The sequence below is a fragment of the Triplophysa dalaica genome, chromosome 3 (assembly GCF_015846415.1).
Source record: "Triplophysa dalaica isolate WHDGS20190420 chromosome 3, ASM1584641v1, whole genome shotgun sequence".
Taxonomy (NCBI): Eukaryota; Metazoa; Chordata; class Actinopteri; order Cypriniformes; family Nemacheilidae; genus Triplophysa; species Triplophysa dalaica.
Genome location: NC_079544.1, coordinates 4728320 through 4747969, shown reverse-complemented (window position 1 = coordinate 4747969; position 19650 = coordinate 4728320). Strand labels below are relative to the sequence as shown.

The 19650-nt window shown below is 37.0% G+C and overlaps 1 protein-coding gene across 5 annotated transcripts in view; it reads right to left on the bottom strand.

Moving 5' to 3' along the window:
* Nucleotides 1-19650, bottom strand: part of tnn (tenascin N) — a 38212-nt gene that overhangs the window by 17408 nt on the left and 1154 nt on the right. Inside the window, exons 2-5 of one of the 5 annotated variants that reach the window (XM_056743663.1) lie at nucleotides 17210-17351; nucleotides 15326-15416; nucleotides 3495-3884; nucleotides 2137-2511 (exon numbers count right to left, since the gene is read on the bottom strand). In XM_056743663.1, the coding sequence (XP_056599641.1) occupies nucleotides 2137-2511; nucleotides 3495-3879 (760 nt within the window). In that variant the 5' untranslated portion in view covers nucleotides 3880-3884; nucleotides 15326-15416; nucleotides 17210-17351. Of the gene's footprint in view, nucleotides 1-2136; nucleotides 2512-3494; nucleotides 3885-4785; nucleotides 4862-8835; nucleotides 8948-11049; nucleotides 11191-15325; nucleotides 15417-17209; nucleotides 17352-19650 lie in introns of those variants that run through there. The other 4 variants (XM_056743662.1, XM_056743664.1, XM_056743661.1 and 1 more) reach the window with 4 other exon arrangements.

Sequence of the window (19650 nt, the reverse complement as noted above, 5' to 3'; positions counted from 1 at the left end):
GTCTTTCTGTTTATACTTCTCAACCAAAAGTCTAAGTATTCACACATTTCCACTCAAATTTACTTTGTGCTTTCATCCCAGATGTATGATCTAATGCTAAAAAATGTCAGATTTAAATATATTTTGGATACAGTTTGGGACCGAACTCCCTTAAACATCTCTACATAAATCGGTGTTTGCTTTTGCTTCTGGTGACCATGGTAAACCAACGTTTAAAGCGACATGTTAAAATCCCCACAAGGTTTTACAATCTAAGTCAGACTTCCCATATAAGCACAGACGAGAGTGATTAAGATATGGAAAATCCTTCAGCCAAAGGACAAACAGCTGAAACCCTCAAGGAAGCCGATTAGTGTCAAGATCTTGAGATTGTAACAGCTCAAATGATCTGTTTGACTAGTTTGCAGTGTTTACCTCCACCTCCCCACTATTATCATTCTTGGACTCAATTACCCTGTGCCCTAACTCCCCTAAGAAACCATTTAAGAAGTGTTAACATAGATAATATGTCACACCCTAAAGCTCTTGCCATGCCTAATATTTTTTGAAAGTCTTCTCATCTATTCACGCATTCCAGCTCTGAGGCACTCCACGTCTCTCTGAAGGTCTGGGCGGGTGGAACAGAAAGGGTCTGATAAAAAACAATTGCCCCGTGCTAATGAAGCCTATCTGTTACCATTTTCCACCAGCAGGAGACGGAGGTGATAAATGAACTGCCGCGGTATGTGCAATTAGCTGCTATATAAGTGTTTATAAGAGAACAGAAGAACCTGTAAATTTTCTTCGTAAAGCTCAAGAATGGACACCTACTTTTTTATGAGGTAGCTCGAAATACCTGCTTTAAATAAAGATACTGTTCCACTAAAGTTTTTGGCCCCTAAAAAATGTGGAAATTATTAAACCAGGTGATTGCAAATAGGAGCTTAATTATTCTTCCCTGAAATAATATGCGACCCTGGACGACAAAACAAGATTTTTACATCATCTGGAAGCTGGAGAAATAAGATTTCTATTGACACATGGTTTGTTAGGATAGGACAATATCTGGAAAAGCTGGAATCTGAGGTGCAAAAAAAAGTAAAATATTGAGAAAATTGCCTTTGAAGTTGTTAATCAGAGGCACTCTAGCAGGCCATCCTACTCACAAAAATAATGTTTCTATACATTTACGGTAAGAAATGTATTAAATATCTTTACTTAATATCCTATTGATTTTTGGCATAAAAGAAAAATCTGTAATTTTTATCCATACGCAGTATTTTTGGCAATTACTAAAAATGTTCCCGTTCTACTTAAGACTGGTTTCTAGGTGATATTTAATGTTTTCATGAAGTTACAAACTTCTTAAAAATGCAATCTGTAACTTTTGCCTCAAAATCGTCATAAAATATAAAACTACCTGTACCTTTACCGGTACATTTATGCACTTATCTTTACGTTGGTCTAAAGTAAAAATATCTTCTTTTGTGTTCTGGGCAAGAAAGAGAATCATACTGGTTTGAAATGACAGGGCGAGACACAATTTTCATTTTTAGGTGAACAATCACTTTAAATCAAACAAAATTTTCAAGTGAGATTGCGAATCGGGGCAAATTTACAGTTGTACACGTTTATTTTTTACCATTTTAAAGTAATGTTAAATTTGACCGGTATTTTCTTACAGGTTTTCACATATAATGTCCTATAAACTGTTCATTTTCTTTTTTTTACAAAATGCAGTCAGAAACCGTCGAATAACATAAAAAGGCTGCAAAACCACAAGAAAAACATGAAAAACATGTTATTTTACAGAATATTTTCTGTTGTTTTTACAGTGTATTTGTATTGTATTTGTACTTGTAATTAAAACACTTGTAAACTTTTTGATCCACCAGATCTTTTTATTTCTTATAAAAAAAGTAATGGATTGCCTTAAATGTTTCATGTTGTTCTATATTTAAATGGCAAACGAAACTAAGCAAATAATGCATTTGTGACATTATACAAAAACGTTTGTGCAGTTTTTGGGGCCACTAATGAGATGCACTTTAATAAGCAAATGAAGTAAACATACTATAATCATATTACAAAAAAACCTTCATACAAAAGATTTCAAATTTTACTCTACACCTCACATTCTCAAACTGAGAAACTTACCCATGGAGCAGTCTTGTCCAAAGAATCCCTCATCGCAGATGCACTGTCCATCCACGCAGCGTCCATTTCCTACGCAGTTATTTGGACAACTGGCGACGCTGCAGTCTTCTCCAGAGAAACCACTGAAGCACACGCATTTGCCATCCACGCAGTGGCCTTTATCCTTGCAGTCGCCGGGGCACGTGAGCTGGCTGCAGTCTGTGCCAGTGTAGCCTTCATAGCAGACACAGCGTCCATCAACACAGCGGCCATTGTCGTTGCATTCGTCTGGGCAGGATGAAATGGAGCAGTCTGGACCTTCCCAACCTGGGTTACACTTACAGCTGCATGAATCTTGCTGGTAGGTGCCATGACCACTGCAGGTAGTGTCTAAACCTTGAACAAGAGAGCAGATTTTCTTCATCTGATCCACAGGTATGGAGGTGTTTGAATAATGCTTTTATAATCCATACACATGCACAATGAGTTGATATTACAGATATATGCATTTTGAGAGCTGTAAAGTATCTACTTGTGTTCTGATCAAAAGCACAATGAACATAATATGGTGAAAGCCACTGGTGGGCCGCGAACCAAGATTTAAGATTTCTAATCAGAATTAAAATGAAGTTTTGGATAGATAGACTCTAGATCAGGGGTCCTCTCCATTTTTGACTGAAAAGACATTTATCCATTATAATCAGTGTTGGGTGTAACTAGTTACTAAGTAATTAGTTACTGTAATTAATTACTTTCCCCTTGAAAAAGTAAAGTAAGGGATTACTCTTATTTTGTCTGTAACTAATTAAAGTTACTTTTGATGTAATTAAACTAAATACTTTGTGTAATATATGTGCGAGCAATAGTGGAATTGATATCAAAATTTAAAATCCATGCTTTAATTTATACTTCTCACATTTGTAATACTTTGGTGAGTTAATAAGTACGTTCTTTAGTTTAATATAATTCATTTGAATGAATTAAAAGATTCGTTTCATGTCTGTCCTTGAATCACTTAACTAATGAAGATGGATATAGGATATAGAAAGTTATTAGTAATAAGTAATTAAAAACTTTATGGAGAGAATCATTTGTACAGTAATCTAATTAAACTATTGAATATGTAATTAGTAACTAGTTTTCATAGGAACTGATTATAATGGCCCACAAATAAGTAATATCTTGTTTCTGTTTTTTTTTAAACGTATTTCAATGCTAATTTTAAAACATTAGTCATCTTGAGCCCCCCTTGCAAGTCAGCTGGGCCCCCTTTGGGCCCTGCCCCATAACCCCCCCCCCCCCCCACGTTGAGAACCACTGCACTATATCAAAAGAAATCATGTGTTTAGATTTCTCTGAATCTGGGATGGATGTTATACCTGATCCTCCTTTACAGCAGCCCTGAGCGCATTGATTCTTCAGATAAGTCACCTCCTCTTCCAGACCATTCACACGATATAGCAGAGATTTGAGGTCATCTGAATCCGCACACCCGCAGGCAGCCGACTGCAGGCGTATGTTGTGCTTGAAGACAATGTCATTCTCTCCATTTACTGTAAGTGTCTGTCCATCTGAAGCTTGGTCCTGTGAAAGCTGGCCGACCTGGGAACCCTGCTTACAACCGGAGTCGATCCTGTACACATGACTGAACGTTACTCCTTTCTCTTCTCCAGCCGCTTCCTCAGAGAGAACGAGTCGGGACGCCATGAAGAGCATCCCCAAAAGGAAGAGACCTCTCTTTAGCCGGTGAAATCTGATGATCATGGTTTCTGGAAGAAAATAGAAAGGAAATGGTTCCTGTTATGTTAAGTGTGCGGTTGACTTTTTCGTCTCATTTTTTCCTTATGGTCTGCGGTCTCACCTTCCAGTAAGAAGCCCGATTTGCATGCAACCCACGTGATAAAAATCAATGTGCAAGATGTCACATTATGTTTAATGGAGCAAAATTTGTTTTACAAGGACAGTATTATAGATGTCTGATTCTACTGTAAGAACTGGGCAGACCGTATGTTTGCCAAGCACATTCCATCTGACCCATAAATTGCATATCCACGGCCACAAGGGCTTCAGGGAGCACCGAAGCCTTCTAACTAAATGATGTAATCCCCTGGTGATGTCATTTAAACTCTTTAATGCATCTCTACATAAATATAGCATGCAAGAAAAGAGTAGGCCTGGAGCCACCCGGTGCTGTTTTGCTTATGTGCATAAAAGTAATTTTCTTCTCAAGAGCACCAGTGGAAAGCAGGACCCCTGCATACCTACTTTAATATACTTCATCAAAAGTAGTTGTCTGAGCTTGTGTGGTCTGGGAATTTTTATGCGGAAACAAATAGGTTGAAATCACTTATGTTGCTCTTCTAAAGAGAATGTACACTGTTCACAGTTCATATCTTTATAAATTAGCATTTTATGCAAAATACTGTAGGCTACTGAAATCAAATCCACATGTAAAGATACCCAAAGGTCCGACATACAGGTTCAAGGATAACTGCATAGCTGTTTCTATTTGTGTTGTCCACAGGTCAATAATGTGACCAGGAGACAGGACGTGAAATCATAGACAAGAGCATGCAAAAAATCTATCTCATGTCATGTAGAATTTAAGCATAAACAAACACTTAAGCAACACAGTTAAATATGAAATGTCCAAATTTACGCCGAACAAACCTTATACACATGTGTCCAGTCACTATGCAATGAAAGGACAAGGGCCCTTGTGAGCCCACTGGACCCAAAGTGACATTCATCTGCTGTGCTTTTCTAAACCAAATCATTTTCCTGACATTGCAGAACCTGCGAAAACAACACAGCCACTTCACGGCTCCAGATTTGATATTTTTAGTTTAAAGTCGGAAGTCGACACAAGTCAATATTTCATGTGCTAACAACTACCTAAAATATCAGCACGTATCACCAGGTCTGTGAAATGTAAATTTGTTTTACCGCGCGTTCACATCACACTTTGTAACGAACATTGAGGAAATCTCTGCACGGAGCGTGCAGCTTAAATATAAACAGGGAACAACATGCATCAAAGAGCTCAGAAGCAGATGTGGAATTGCAGAAATGAGAGAGCACTCCCATAGGACCAAGGTAAAAATGTGCACAGAAGCACAGATAAATCTGGAATTTATGCCACAAGGATCAAGCAACTGAGCAATGTTGCTTTTGGCTGCTTTTTGTAACAAACAATCTATGCACGCCCTTCAAAGGGTTCTTAAAAAGTAGGCGACTCCATCACTGTATGGTTTCATTAAGAACCACATAGAAAGATAATTGAAAGAACGCTTGTAACCAAACAGTTTTTGGACCCCGTTTGACTACCATAGAAACATTGCTTTATAAATTTCTGTTGAAATCAAAAGAAGATATTTTGAAGAATGTAAGGAATCTGATTTGGGGCACTTTTGACTATCAGTGTTGTCAGGAAGTCAGTGGTGGCCTAGATCTGTTTGGTTACAAGCACTCTTGCAAATATCGGTCTCTGTGTTCATCACAACAAAGAAAAGTAAATGAAGCCAGAATTTTCATTTTTGGGTGACCTTGTTTCTTTAAATAGTCCTAAATTGTTTGTTCGTAAAATGTCAGTTAACAACCTTAACAATAAAGTTAAAAACAGACTCAAGACTGACTAAATAATTGCTCAATAACGCTTGTATATAAATATTGATGTATATAAATGTTTCTTAACGAAATGTCAGCACTACAAAAGCAAGTGCTTAAGTGCTTAAAAAAACTCAATAATAGTGCTGATAAACAAAAGTTTTGAAGTCAAATGTTAGTTATTTGTTGTGTGCAAATTTATGAGCTCAACAGCGATGGAAAATAGCAACAGTGGCTTGAATAAAGTCTGCAAACAGCAAAGCGATAATCCAGTAACCGCACAGTTTATTCAGAATGGAATGCATTCTGGGAAGCTGTTACCCTTGTTTATTTGACTTTAAGGTCACATTACACCATTATCTCTTATAATTGATGTATCACCCGAGGTAAAAGTCGGGACACTAAAAGTGGAAATGGGCAGTGGAGTGTCTCACTGGCTCTATGATGGTAATTAGATTGGATGGTGCAGTACTGAGGTATGAGCGGTAAGATCTGTGACCGTCCTGCCGTATCCCACATCACAGAGCCAGACGCCACACACACACTGGACCAGCAGGGCCCTTCAAGAGTCTCGTTTATTGCTTTCTGTCAGTGTCTTTTATTTCATGTGTGCCGTTTTATCTTTTTATTTATCTTGGAGAGCATTCGAGAAAGATCTGCCAATTCTCTCTCTCTTCACCCGTACTGAGGGGATGTTCATGTCACACACAAACATAGAAAAAAATGCTTGGCCTTTAGTTACAGAGACGAGCAACAGATTCCTATTGCTGAAAACACTTTGCACACATGTTTCGAGCCGATGAATGAACTTGAAAGCGGTGCCAATTTACGTCGTTTTTTATTACATTTCAAGACAGTAACCGTTTTGTTGTCCGATGTGAATATCTCAACATCATGTGGAATATTAGCAAACTGTGCAATTTATGTAAATTGTAAACAGAATGATATAAAAAATAATCATTTAAAGTCGAAACGGAAGTAGTGATGATCTTTTCTTCATATCGTGACGTATTCAAGTGAAAGGACTTCCTGAAATAAGGAAAAGATGTAGGGCCACCGGATCCCTGTTAATTGCTAATTGCTGCAATCTTCCGATAGCCCCGCCCTCACTCCATTACATGTGACAGGAAGTGAAGAAAGTCGTTTTTGAGGACACATGGATTAAAAAAAGGGAACGAAAGGTCATTTATAAAAAAAGTTGTCAATTTCAATTTCACAGTGACTTTAAACTTAACTCAAGACTGACTCAAGACATTATCTGATTTTCTTCGATTTTTTTGTTTTTGTTTTAGTAAATAAAATATAATATAATAAAAAATGAATTTAAAATAAAACAATCAAAGTAAAAAAACGTCTTATTAATTAAATAAAATGATTTTCTTCTGCGCTGAAGCACAGTATATCCAGTATAACCCTCATAATGTAAATACCAATTCTTGTTTCATTTTGTGTTTAAAAGCTTTCTTTCTATTCACTGCGACTTTATCAGTTAGCCATGCGCAATGTAATCCCGGCAAAAGAAAGCATTTTAAACCCTGGTTAAACACAAAGAACAAGGGCAGCTTGTAGTGGCCGATGGCTGTATTCACCTGAGCTTCAACTGTATGTCAAAATCCAATCTTTCAATGCTGTGGCTATGACTCATTAATAACATTCAGGAACTATAGGGCAATACCTACAAGCAATAAGACATACAAACAGACTGAAGCGCATTAATCATGTTCTGAGGGGAGACTAAATTTAGTGAAGTCAAGGGCGGGAAAACAGAAAGCCAGACTGTGGCTTCACCTCTCCAGAGACACATTAAGCGGAAGACAAAGACAGTCTGTTCCTCTGCATTTGAAGCCCCAGTTGCACCATTAGGGAGCAGATTTGAGGTTTACAGATGCAGAATGCGCAAGAGATGGTGGAGACTGGACGCCACAAGCATGCAATACATTGATTTTACCCTTTACCTTTCAACTAACAAGAACTCAGAGCAGTTCAATTCAAGACTAGCTAGCCGCATTTCTTTCCCTTAGTATGAACCGCTAGAGACCCAAACCACAGGAGCCTTGAAAAGGTTACGGGGGCCCAAAATTTACTCTGTTTGTATTGTGTAATGTGCAGACGGCGTTTAATAAACCTGCCCTTTACAGGCTGAAGGCAACATCTGCTGTTCATCTGATGTGTGGTTCAGATAATACCTGCAGCCAGCACAGTAGCTGTTCTCTTAAGGAAGGATGGAGCCTGTCTGTTCTGAGGTCCTAAATGGTTAAATAGCACAAATATGCCTCAGAGAAAAGATAGAAGAGACCGAGATGATGATAAAAAGGTTGAGCTGACAGCTACATCTGATCTAGAGGCAGATACTGTTTGGCAGCTTTCACATTAGGAAACTGAAGATATACTTTAGCAATAAACAATACAGAGAGAAAGAAAATCTATATTAATATCTATTGCGGGAAAAAAATTTTTTTTTACGATACTAGCACAGAGATTTACTGTATGTGTTATATATTTACTGTAATGAATCATTCAAGTGTCAAAAGCAAAAAATCAACTTAATTGTATCGCATTAAAATAAATAGTTTATCCTTTAAAAACTAGAAATTACTGTCTCAAATGAGAGTACTGAATACTTAATAAATGCAGTAGTTTTTACTTCGCATTTTAATTTAACGAAAATGTTGAATTTATTAAGCTTTTAGCTTAAGGGAGATAAGTAAAAAGGTTTTAAATCAAAAGGATTTTAGACAATTTATAGTGTAGAAAGTGAAACTGTAGAATTGTTAAGAAGGCACCATTTTCATGACCCTTTAAAATTGCAGAAATGAGTATGGCAATATTATTAAACTTACTTATATTGAAATATTTTTAGAAAACTATTTAATTTAGATTATATTTAACAAAACACATATATACACTTTACCTTACAAATTATTTTAGCAAAATAGCACAGCAGTTCATTTTCTTTTATGTCACTAATAATAAAGTCTGTGAGTTTTTTTTCTGAATGGCTGCACAAGACGCTCACATTCCTCATTAAACAAATGATTATTAATGAACCTAAAACCTTTCACAGGTTTTAAAACAGTCCATGCACAGACAATAATGAAGCTACAGCTGTCTTACCCTCTGTGTATTCCCTTCCACAGTAATATCACCGCTGACGGAGCACTTATTACTGCAAGCACCTGTTTACAAGCTCAGCGTTCAGGGCCCTCCAGACCAGCACTGTCCCGAGTCCTCCAAATCTCTCTCTTCAAACACTTTAAATCTCCTCAATGCAGCCCTGAGCCAATGGCCAGCCTGGGTGTGGCTACCTCCAAAACTCAACCCTACGGGACTGAACTGAGGGAGATCATTAGTGACTCCCTTTTCTTCTACATACAGTAGTAATTAAAACTTTATTCATCCAGCCTCCCCATGGCTATCACAGGTAGATTTTGATAAACACATTTTATTAGACTGATTTTCCTACAGTAGCACAGCTTATAAATCTATTTTCCATGCAATTTGATATCTGGCTATAGACAAATACAGCCAAAGTCAACACAGCCCTGAGCTCCCAAACTGCACAGTTATAACGGCAATATTTTTACTTGTCTTTTTCTTTTCCACTTGATTCAAAAACTGGAATAAAGTTATGACAGGAAATTGAATCATTACACCTCGGTAAAATGAGCAATTAAATGTAAATCAGAATACAATCGTTCTATCATTACCTCACACTTTAAAAAACTGTAGCTTTACGAATTACTGCGCTTTTAAATATGGTTAAAAAATATAATTTACAGAACTAGACAGCAAAGTTACAAGATGGGTGTAAAATAACATAAAAACATGCTGTTTTACAAAACGAAAACTGGTATTTTACTGGCCCCCCCAGCTGCCGGAAATGTAACATATTTATGGCATTTAAATATGGTAAAATGAATTGCAGAAGGAGTCTGCAAATTTACAAGATTGATGTAAAATAACAGAAAAACATGTAATTTAACATGACAAAAACATCGGTATTTTATGGTATTTTCACTGGCGCTCCAGCTTTTGGAACATTAAAACGAAACACAATGAAAAATGAACAAAAATGTATGTGTAAATAATTATAATTCAGCCTAGTTTCCACAACAATATTTGTAGATATTCATCACAAAAGCAATTGTTTTTATTTACATTTCAGTAATGCTACCTATTACATTTTAGGAGGAACCTATCCGCATTTATCAGAGGTGCTAACTTAAGTTGTTTGGCTATAATTTTCCAGGCATCTGTTGATCTCTGGGTGTTGTGTTACACAGAGCTGAAATAGTTGTGCTGAAACTGGAGAGCGGCAGGTGTAATGGTTTTTAAACAGAGGCCCAGCTTTATACATAACGTGACCATATATTTTTCCCCTGCAGTCAGATAGTGACAGTGGCTTCCTGTTGGAAGGCTTTCAGACCATGTCATCATCGCTAGAGGACAATTAAAGGCCTTAGAAACTTCCCATGAGTCAGACGCTCAGACATATCATATTAAATGTTTCAGTTGTTCAGGGCCAAACATAGAACTTGCACACTATAAAAACGTTTGGCACACCTGATTGTCTCCATAAATATTTGGATAGTTTTACATGTGGTTGGAATATGTAAGGAACAAGAACAGGGAGAAACTGTTTCGTGCTCAGGAAATAGCCGGCTATATGCTACAGTACTTTTCAAGAAATAAAAATGATTCTCTGTGTGTAAGTGCGTGACTACATTTTCAATTACAGTTTAAATAACCCATTAAACTTTCTAAGTCTGAATTACATGTCATTTTGTATTTGAATGATCGACACATGATTTATAATGATTTGCAACTGGGCATTTCCATGCAAACGTCAACCTTACGATGAAAAAGTCACGTTTTAACCAGGTCAGATGTCAATATCTGGTGGTTTAAATACCCATTTGAAGTCTCCTTTAAAGTTTTTAAAGCATTTTTGTGGTGGTTTTCCATAGTCAGGTAGGTGATTTGTCAAATCCATAATACTTAGAAATGGGCACGTGGACATAAAATAACTATTTTGAGTTCTATGAAGAGACATCACTTCTCCATTTGTTGGTTATTCTTGATTCTGGTTTGTACATTTTACTTCACAGAAAACCTTTCAAAGTAAAAACAACAATCTTTTTTATTGCATCCATAACATACAATTTTAAAAGAGAAAACGTTTGCATAGACTGATATTTTTCTGACGCCTGGTTTAGTAAAATATAAACAGACAGTTCAATATATTGGTAATAAATACTGTACGTTCTTTGAATCTTTCAATTTATATTTTAAGTTTTGACTGAAAAAATGATGTCATCATTAACTCACCCTCAATGTGTGCCAAGCCTGTTTAAATGTCTTTGTTCCGCTGAACACACAGAAGATATCTGGAAGATTGTCAAATCTCACCCCCCATTGACTCCCCTAGTATTTATTCCCAATACTATGGTAGTGGATTGTTTGGAACAATCTAAAGGTGAGTAAAAGATGACAGAATTAACTTTTTCGGGTGAAGTATCCTTTTAAAGGGACAGTTTGCCCCAAAAAGTTTCAAATCTACATGAACTTCTTTGTTAACAACACAAAAGAAGATACTTTGAAGCATTTGGGAATCCAAACAGTTCTGGAGCATTATTGACCAAAACAGTAGTTTCACTTTCCTATTCCTACTGTAGTATTCCTACTATTCCTCAGTGGTACCCAAGAACTGTTAGTTTACAAACATTCTTCCAAATAACATTCCTTTTGTAACGTGTAACAATAACAATTACACAGGTTTAAAGCAACAGGCTGAGTAAATGATGACAGAATATTCATCTTGGGGAGAACTATGCCTTTAGTGAAATGAAACTTTCGCCCACGTTGTATATGTGATCCTGGATCACAAAACCACTCTTAAGTAGCAAGGAAACTTTTTTAGTCAAGCCTAAAATACATTTTATGGGTCAAAATGATAAATTTTTCTTTCATGATTCCAGAGTTATAAATGTCTGTATCTCCGCCATATATTGCCCTATCCTTAACAACGATTTCCTGTCACCTCTCCACTGTCCTATCATAATAAAGGCAAAAATCCCAAAAGTGTAACTTTAAAATAAAAATGAAAAAATTGTGAAAACGACACATTTTCATCACTTACATAGACACAGTTACAATTATGTAAAGGATAATCCACGGCTAGCCATGCGTTAAAGGATTTTAATGCACGACATGGAGGTAAAGAACCACTGACGCGGAACAGTGGGTGGTTGCCACTGCGAAGTGCATAAAAATCCTTTTGCAAACGGCTAGCCCCCGCTTACACCATGGTCATTTTCCAAGTTAAAGCTGTTAGTGATGTTTACAGTGCAATTTTTGATGAGCCAGGTGAAAAGGACAGTTATTTTTCTGAGTTCATTTTAAATGATGATCAAACTTACTTAAACTAAAATAGTAATATGAACAAGATGTGCCATTGTCGTTAAAATAAATGGCTAGGAATAGAACGGTCAATATGGCCGCTCTAGCGAAGGAAATACTGCCGTCTAGTAAGCCAATCATCAATCAGTAAAGAATAAAGATTTTCTGAGGTGGGGCTCTCGTGAGAGACTTGCCAGGCTGTGCGCAGTAGATGAGGCGACCTTCAAAAAAGCCCTACAATGATGTGTTATGCATTCTGACTTCTTTACAATGCGTAACGTTCTGTCTTCTCATGCTAAACATGGTCAACTTGTCAAAAATGAGTTGGGCGTATTACGTAGTATTTCTGTGCTCAATACACTCCCGCAGCGATCGTACATGATTCGGAAAGTTTTTTTGCGAACATATAAAACTGTTTCGTAACAACTTTTCTTAGTCCCTTATTGGACAATTCTCCCAGGAAAAGCATGCGGCACGGCCACATGAGAGCAGGAGAAGGAGCATGCGCAGAAGTCACTTTCACTTGTAATCAGGAGAGAGAGAGCATACGTTCGCGAAGTTCAGGTATTTGTTTGTTCACTGCATTTGGGTGATGAATGTTATATAAACAGTGGATATAACGCTGGATTTGGAGATCGTTTGAAACCTTGCGTGAAATTTATTGTTGACAAAAGGTGCGCACGTGATTTGGTTTAGCCTACCCCTCCCCCCCGCATGCGCCGTATGTTTTCGGAAACAATCCTAAAGCTGAATCTATCTTTTATTAATGTGATCAAACTAGATACGAAGTATTCAATACTACTCTATAGGTACTCAAGGTTATTATGAGATTGGCAGAAACCCCGTTTGTTATGCCCGCTTTAAATTATTTTAATGCATACCTTCCAGCCAATCAGAATCAAGTATTCAGACCATGGTATAAATTTATTTACAATTGTGTTTGTGTGTCACATATTCATTTAAAAATCGCAAAAAATTATCCAGCCTATATGTGTATCAATGTCCTTCTGTATACTTTACAATGTGGAGGGATCTGGACACCTCATGTTTTACATTTTCCAGAGCGTTTAAATCACAGTCGTTGAGCGATACACATGTTTGAGGTGCTTCCTGACACATCTTCAAATATATCACCGCACTTTCCTCTTGAATTACTGAATGATCATTCACTTTTTCAGCACTTTGTTAGGACGACAACTATGAAAGAAATACGGTTGTCATCTGTCACTCATTTTTTCGTTCACTACAGGTCGAGTAAAAGATCTGCGTAAATGAATTAATGTGCTTGGCCGTCAGTATAGTGTACAAGAATGCGGCAGAATGTGGCATGGCGTGACACAGACTTATGGCTTTCACGATCCTTTTTATGAGCGAAAGGCTCAGCTAGAGTTTGGAGGAAACGGGGACATATTTCAATAGGAGCCATGTGAGAGGTGCACAGGATTGAAGAATAAGGGGGTCGACGGCTGTGTTGGAGGTTTGGGACAGTGTGTTAGCAATAATGTGCAACAAAAGGTCAAATCCTTGGTATGTAAACCAACAAATAAGACACAATCTCCTTAGTAATCGCATGTAAACTGTTTGCGAGACAACTATAAAGGTACAGCTTCTGCAAGCATGCCGCAAGGAAATCAACCAAATAAAAATATATATCTCTACGCTTAAACAAATTTAGATGGAATGCTTCTGGGTTTTATTAGGTTTGTTTTGAAGGTCATCCCCACCATAAGAGAACTAAGAGGGGAAAAGAATTTTAAATCAAAGCCATAAGGTCTCAGGCTTTGCAAATAAACCGTCGACCAAGTTACATACGTGTGAGACTCAAATCCAATATTCAATATCACACTGTCAACAGTGAGCTTTGGGTTACGGTATCCATTCATCTATCTGTCCATCTCCATACAGGAATCATAATAAACCTCAAAGTTGTAAAGAAAAGGCTTTCCAAATCAGCAGATCTCCAAGAAATCTGAGAGGAGCTAAACAGCCTGTACTTCTTCAATACTGTTATGCAATTCCCTACTCGTTCAACCACGCTGTATTTGGCATTAATGGTCGGGAAAAATATGAGCATATTAATATTAATGCTGTTCTTCAAGTTTACTGATGGCTCTAATCGCATAAACTTAAGTATGATTGTTGTTGTAACTCAGAGTACGGATACGCATGGCAGTAAAAAGAGCAGCGCGCAGGTGACCTTTAAGTTCAACACAAAAGGGATTCTTCACATTCATTGCATCTCAATGAATCAGACCTCTGCGGTGATGATGGTTGTTAAAATACATAGCGGGACTCTTCGGGACAATGTGTTAAGATCCTGGAGGAGCTTCTACTAAATCTTGAGAACGGTGTCCTGTTCCTAATATTTCATTCATCATGGCTCATCGCTTTTGACAGCCATTGTTCACAGATTTAATTAATTGTAATCAAGGTTATTTAAGTTTACTAAAACGTTCCTGTTCATTGAAATCAAATGCAATTTTTACCAAAAAACTATTGGAAAAACTTAACTCAAGGAAAATTTTAAATGTTGCCACAAAAATAACCTGAAGTAAGTTTATAGTGGTAAAATTTCAGTATTATAATAAACATAAAACTAAAATAAAAATGTATTAATCTTATATAGCAACATTAAAAATAAACCAATTAAATATAAAATGACAAAAGCATATACCCAAATTTAAAAATTAACACAAAAATCCAAAAATAAGAGCTAATTTAAAATATTGATAATAATAAATACAACCTAAATCACAACTATAATAACTCTGATTGTAATCTTTGTAAGAAGCTACTAATAAAAACGAAGATGTTTGGTTCCCATTGTTTTTGTGTCCACTGTTAATACAAAAGAAGTGACTGGTGACCGACGGTTTTTGGTTCCCACATTTTCAAAACATCTTCTTCTGTGTTTTGCAGAAGAAAGAAAATCACACAGGTTTGAAATGAAAACAGGGTGAGTAAATTATGACAGAATTTTCATTTTGAAGGTGAACTATTCCTTTAAACCAAATACATCCTTTAAACATATGGGTTAGACAAATTCACTTTATTTTCCATGAGTTTCACCAAGAATCTCTTCCAAACAACATTTAGGAGATCAAACAAAAATTGCTGAACAAATTATTCACCAAGTTTATAATCCCACATCATCCCAGTAGCCTAAACAGAGCTCACCTCTCTCTACCATAGAGTCTTTTCTCACCTGTTTCTCATTGGCCACTGTTCTCCCTCGAATAACGTGCTCATGTACTGGATGTTTGACTTGAAGCATGCTGTTTCTGCCTGCATGGGTCCTAAGATTGGAAAATACATTCTTTCTTTATAGGTATATAAAGGTCACATCTCTGAGAAAAGTGTACCATATGGCACCAGAAGCCGCCAGGTATAATACATACCCAATGTCTAACTTAAAGAGGCTGGAACGGTTGATTAAAAGCGGTTGAATTTGCCAAACTCATACTGTATATGTTTAGCTTTCCGCATACTTTGTATGATGAACTTTCATGTATGAAAATGTGGATTTGACAGTCCAAACAAAATAAAACTTCATTTATTTACCCTTGTGTATTTAAAACCCTGCATGACTCTTTCTTGTGCGAAATACCTTATTTTAAGAAATGTCTCAGTGGTTGTGTGTCCATACAATGGAAATCAACGTGGTTCAATGTTGTTTGGTTACCAAAATTCCTCAAAATATCTTATTTTGTGGTCTGCAGTCACACAGGTTTACAGTACATAATTTAGTTGAACTCTTTGCATTGCACGTGTTCTTCGCTTTAACACTAAAGGAGTCATTTGAACAAAAGAAAAAAAAATCCATCATTCACTCATTGATTTATGTCTTTAGCAGGTGACCACTTTATGGTGACCACTGCTGTCAAGCTGGATTTTCAAGATTTTCAGTAAATAATGACTTCAATTTCCATTAGGTTCCTCAATCAGACCTATCGTGTGTCTTTAGAAGACTTGGAATATTGCACCAAGTTCTCGGATCACTTTTATGATGTTTCAGGCCAATTTTTGAACTTTATGGAGCTTGACAGTTACTGGTCCCAATCCACTTTCCTCGAATGGACGAAAGCAGCTCAGATATTCTGCTAAGCTTCTCCACTGGCATTCGAAGGAACAAATATTTTGATGTATTTTCATTTATTTGAAAGAAAATTATTACTCTCGGACGATTGGTGGCAAATGAGTTAATGTTTGAAAAGTTTCCAAAATAGGATTACAATATCTAATCAAACTAAAGTACTTTACCAGCGTGTCAAATTAGATATTCCCCACCCTCCCACTCGGGTGGGTGCAGAAACACTATACTTCGGCTGTCCAGTATTCAACATCCCAATTATGTACAGTTGAAAATAATAGATTGTGTCATTGGAAAATAAAGCAATTCATCATAGATGGCAGCTTTCTTCATACGTCATTAAATTAAACTTAACCATCTTTGTGGAATTGTAAAACGAGACAGCAACACGTGCTCACATTCATGTCGATTTTATGTCCACCTGCAGACCGTTCTGAATGGAAGACGTTTCTGAAACCGCTCTGAAATATTCTGCTCTGCCCGGTTGAATGGAAAAGGGCAGAGGGTGCCCCGACAACACACTTCCTGTTAACCCTGGTGGTCCTCTAAATGAATTCACAGATGGCGCTGCAGAAAAATGTCTTAAGAGATTTAATGTCCCTGTTATTGTTTTATTTTTCGTCTTGGAACTCGTCATAAACGTCCTCATGCTGCGCTTGATGGGATTAACAGTTATGTTTGGAAAGCGGGATCGCTCGTATTGCGATGCTTGGCCGCGAGGGCTCCGTTCCCTCCGATGTCTCTATTTCTTAATCTAATGTGAAGTACAGACGTACAGCGGGAGACAAAACATTGATCAAATAAAAGACGGGCGGAAGCACCGAGATCAGCAAACTTTCAATAAAAGTGACACTGCTGGGAGTCACTGTTTCTTTATGGAAGTTCTCTTTGTCTAGCGATGAGTCTAGGCATCTGGTGAACAGAACAGGAGTGTGAAAGTCGATAAAAAAGGCGCTGACCCAAAGCGTGACAGGCGAACAGGGACATCCGACAAAATACCTTGTGGTGGTGGTGAGGGGGTGTCATTGGTCTTCGGTTATTTGATTGACACGGTCCTGAGGGATCAACTCAATACATTCCGGAATTCTCAAAGACCTTGACCAAGTCACGAAAGGAGTTTAGCTCATAGCGGGGTGGCTGCCTGTAAATAAAACAGACCAAATGGAAATGTGAGATGCCAACGTACAAAGTCAAGTAGGGCTCAACAACAGATTTCTGAGGTTGATTACAGATTTGATAAATGCGAAGTGAAATTCCAGTCTAAACAGCTCTAATGAGGTTTAAGGAAAGTGATGCAGGGTTTCACGCTATTCTTCATATCTTCACAAAGACACATTAAAATGTCGTTTTGCACAAGACAGTACCTTGTGAGCGCTTATGAATGATTGCCTTGTTGCTTATAACCTTCTATAAGTCACTGTTTCACATCGCTAAACCATGAAAACCAAACAATCTTGAGGTTACGTATGCAAATAACCTGTTAAAACAGATGGCAAAGAGTTCAGAGCATCTCCACACGTGTGGAACGTTTGAATCTCAAGTGTTTAATGGAAATTTATGGGAATCTTCTTAAACTCTTTAAATCAACTACTGCTGAATTATTCATTTGACTTTTCAAGGCCTAATATAGTGAGGTTAGAATGAACTGGCCACCCAAGTAGCTCATGAAAATCGAATAGAAAAACTGCTAAACTGATGTAAGCTCTGATTTCTTTAAAGCAAGGTCTTAAGAAAATAAAGAGCAACTCTGTTTTCTGCAACATAAAAGTTTATGATTTTCGGTTTTAAGATAATTCACACAACGTTAAATAGCCTTTTTTGTTTACAATGTACAAACAAGTTTGGTTTCACACATTTCATGCATGATTCTGTTCTTCTCAAACTGCATTGAGGATTGGTCTGGAATATCTTAATGTGAATTCTGTTCAAGTGTTCATCACATCATTGTTAAATTGTTTGTTAAAGAACAAAGCACAGATCAAATCTGTTTTGCTTTAGAACGCATTGATCTAGTTTAAAAGGAACAAGTTGGTTGGGTTTTCAGTTGCCTGTGGAGAGGCAAATATTTTTTATGTCCATTTTTGATTTATTTTAATATTTTTAAGGAGGTTCATAGAGATTCTGCCTCGGAAAACCAACACGTGCATGTCACTGTACATATGGCATTCAGTTGAATATTAGTGAGACAGATCACCCAAAAATGAAATTTCTGTCATGAATTACTCACTCTCTAGTTGCTCTAAACCTGTATAAACTTCTTTGTTTGATTGAATACAGAGAAAGATATTTGGATGTACGCTTGTAACCAAGCAGTTCCCATTGACTACTATAGTATAGAAATAACAATAGTAGTCAAAAGTACCCCAGAACTGTTAGCTATCCTACATTCTTCAAAATATCTTCTTTTGTGTTCAGCAGAACAAAATATGTAAGGTATTATTGACGACGGCCGTTCAATTATTCAAAAGTTAATGCATTAACTTTCAAATAATTGAATGAACCGGAGTCAATTATTCCTCTTATACCACGGTTACCACACCACAGGACATTGTTCAATAATTTCAAATTTTTCATGTTATCGTCTTTAAAATGCATACTCATAGAACGTTTGTTAACCAATCAGATTGAAGCATTCTATAGCCCCGTTGTATAAACATATATATATATATATATATATATATATATATATATATACACTGTTTGTTCAAAAAAAGTAACCACCTGGATTTAACTAAGAAAAAAGGTAAGAGCCTCCCATTGTATTGTATCTTTTGTGCCCAAAGAATGAGGTCAGCTGACTATTTGGATATACTGATTGACCAGGTTATTCCGTTTATTCGTTTTTTCGTCCCTGATGTCACGGGCATATTCCAAGATGACAATGCCAGGATTCATGGGGCTCAAATTGTGAAAGAGTGGTTCAAGGAGCAGAAGACATCATTTTCACACATGGATTTGGCCACCACAGATTCCACACCTTAACCCCATTGAGAATATTTTGGATGTGCTGGAGGAGACTTTGCACAGCGGTCCGACTCTCCCACCATCAATATAAGATCTTGGGGAAAAATGTATCCAACTCTGGACGGGAAAAATTTACATTCTGGACATTGCAGAAGCTTATTGAAAGGATACCACAGCAAATGTGTGGCGTAATGAAGCCAAAGGCGGTCCAACGAAATATGGGACAGGGAGTACATATGGTAACATATGGTCAATGGGGTCCAAGAACAGTTTGGTTATGATCATTCTTCCAAATATCTTTCTGTGTTCATCAGAACAAAAACATTCATACACATTTGGAACAACTCGAAGGTGAGTAAATGATGACAGAATTTGTATTTTAGGGTGAACCATCCCTTTAAAAATATGTGTACCATAAACATAATGTTTTACAAACATCTACAGTCACAAAATAAAACTTAACTTAAACGAGTTCA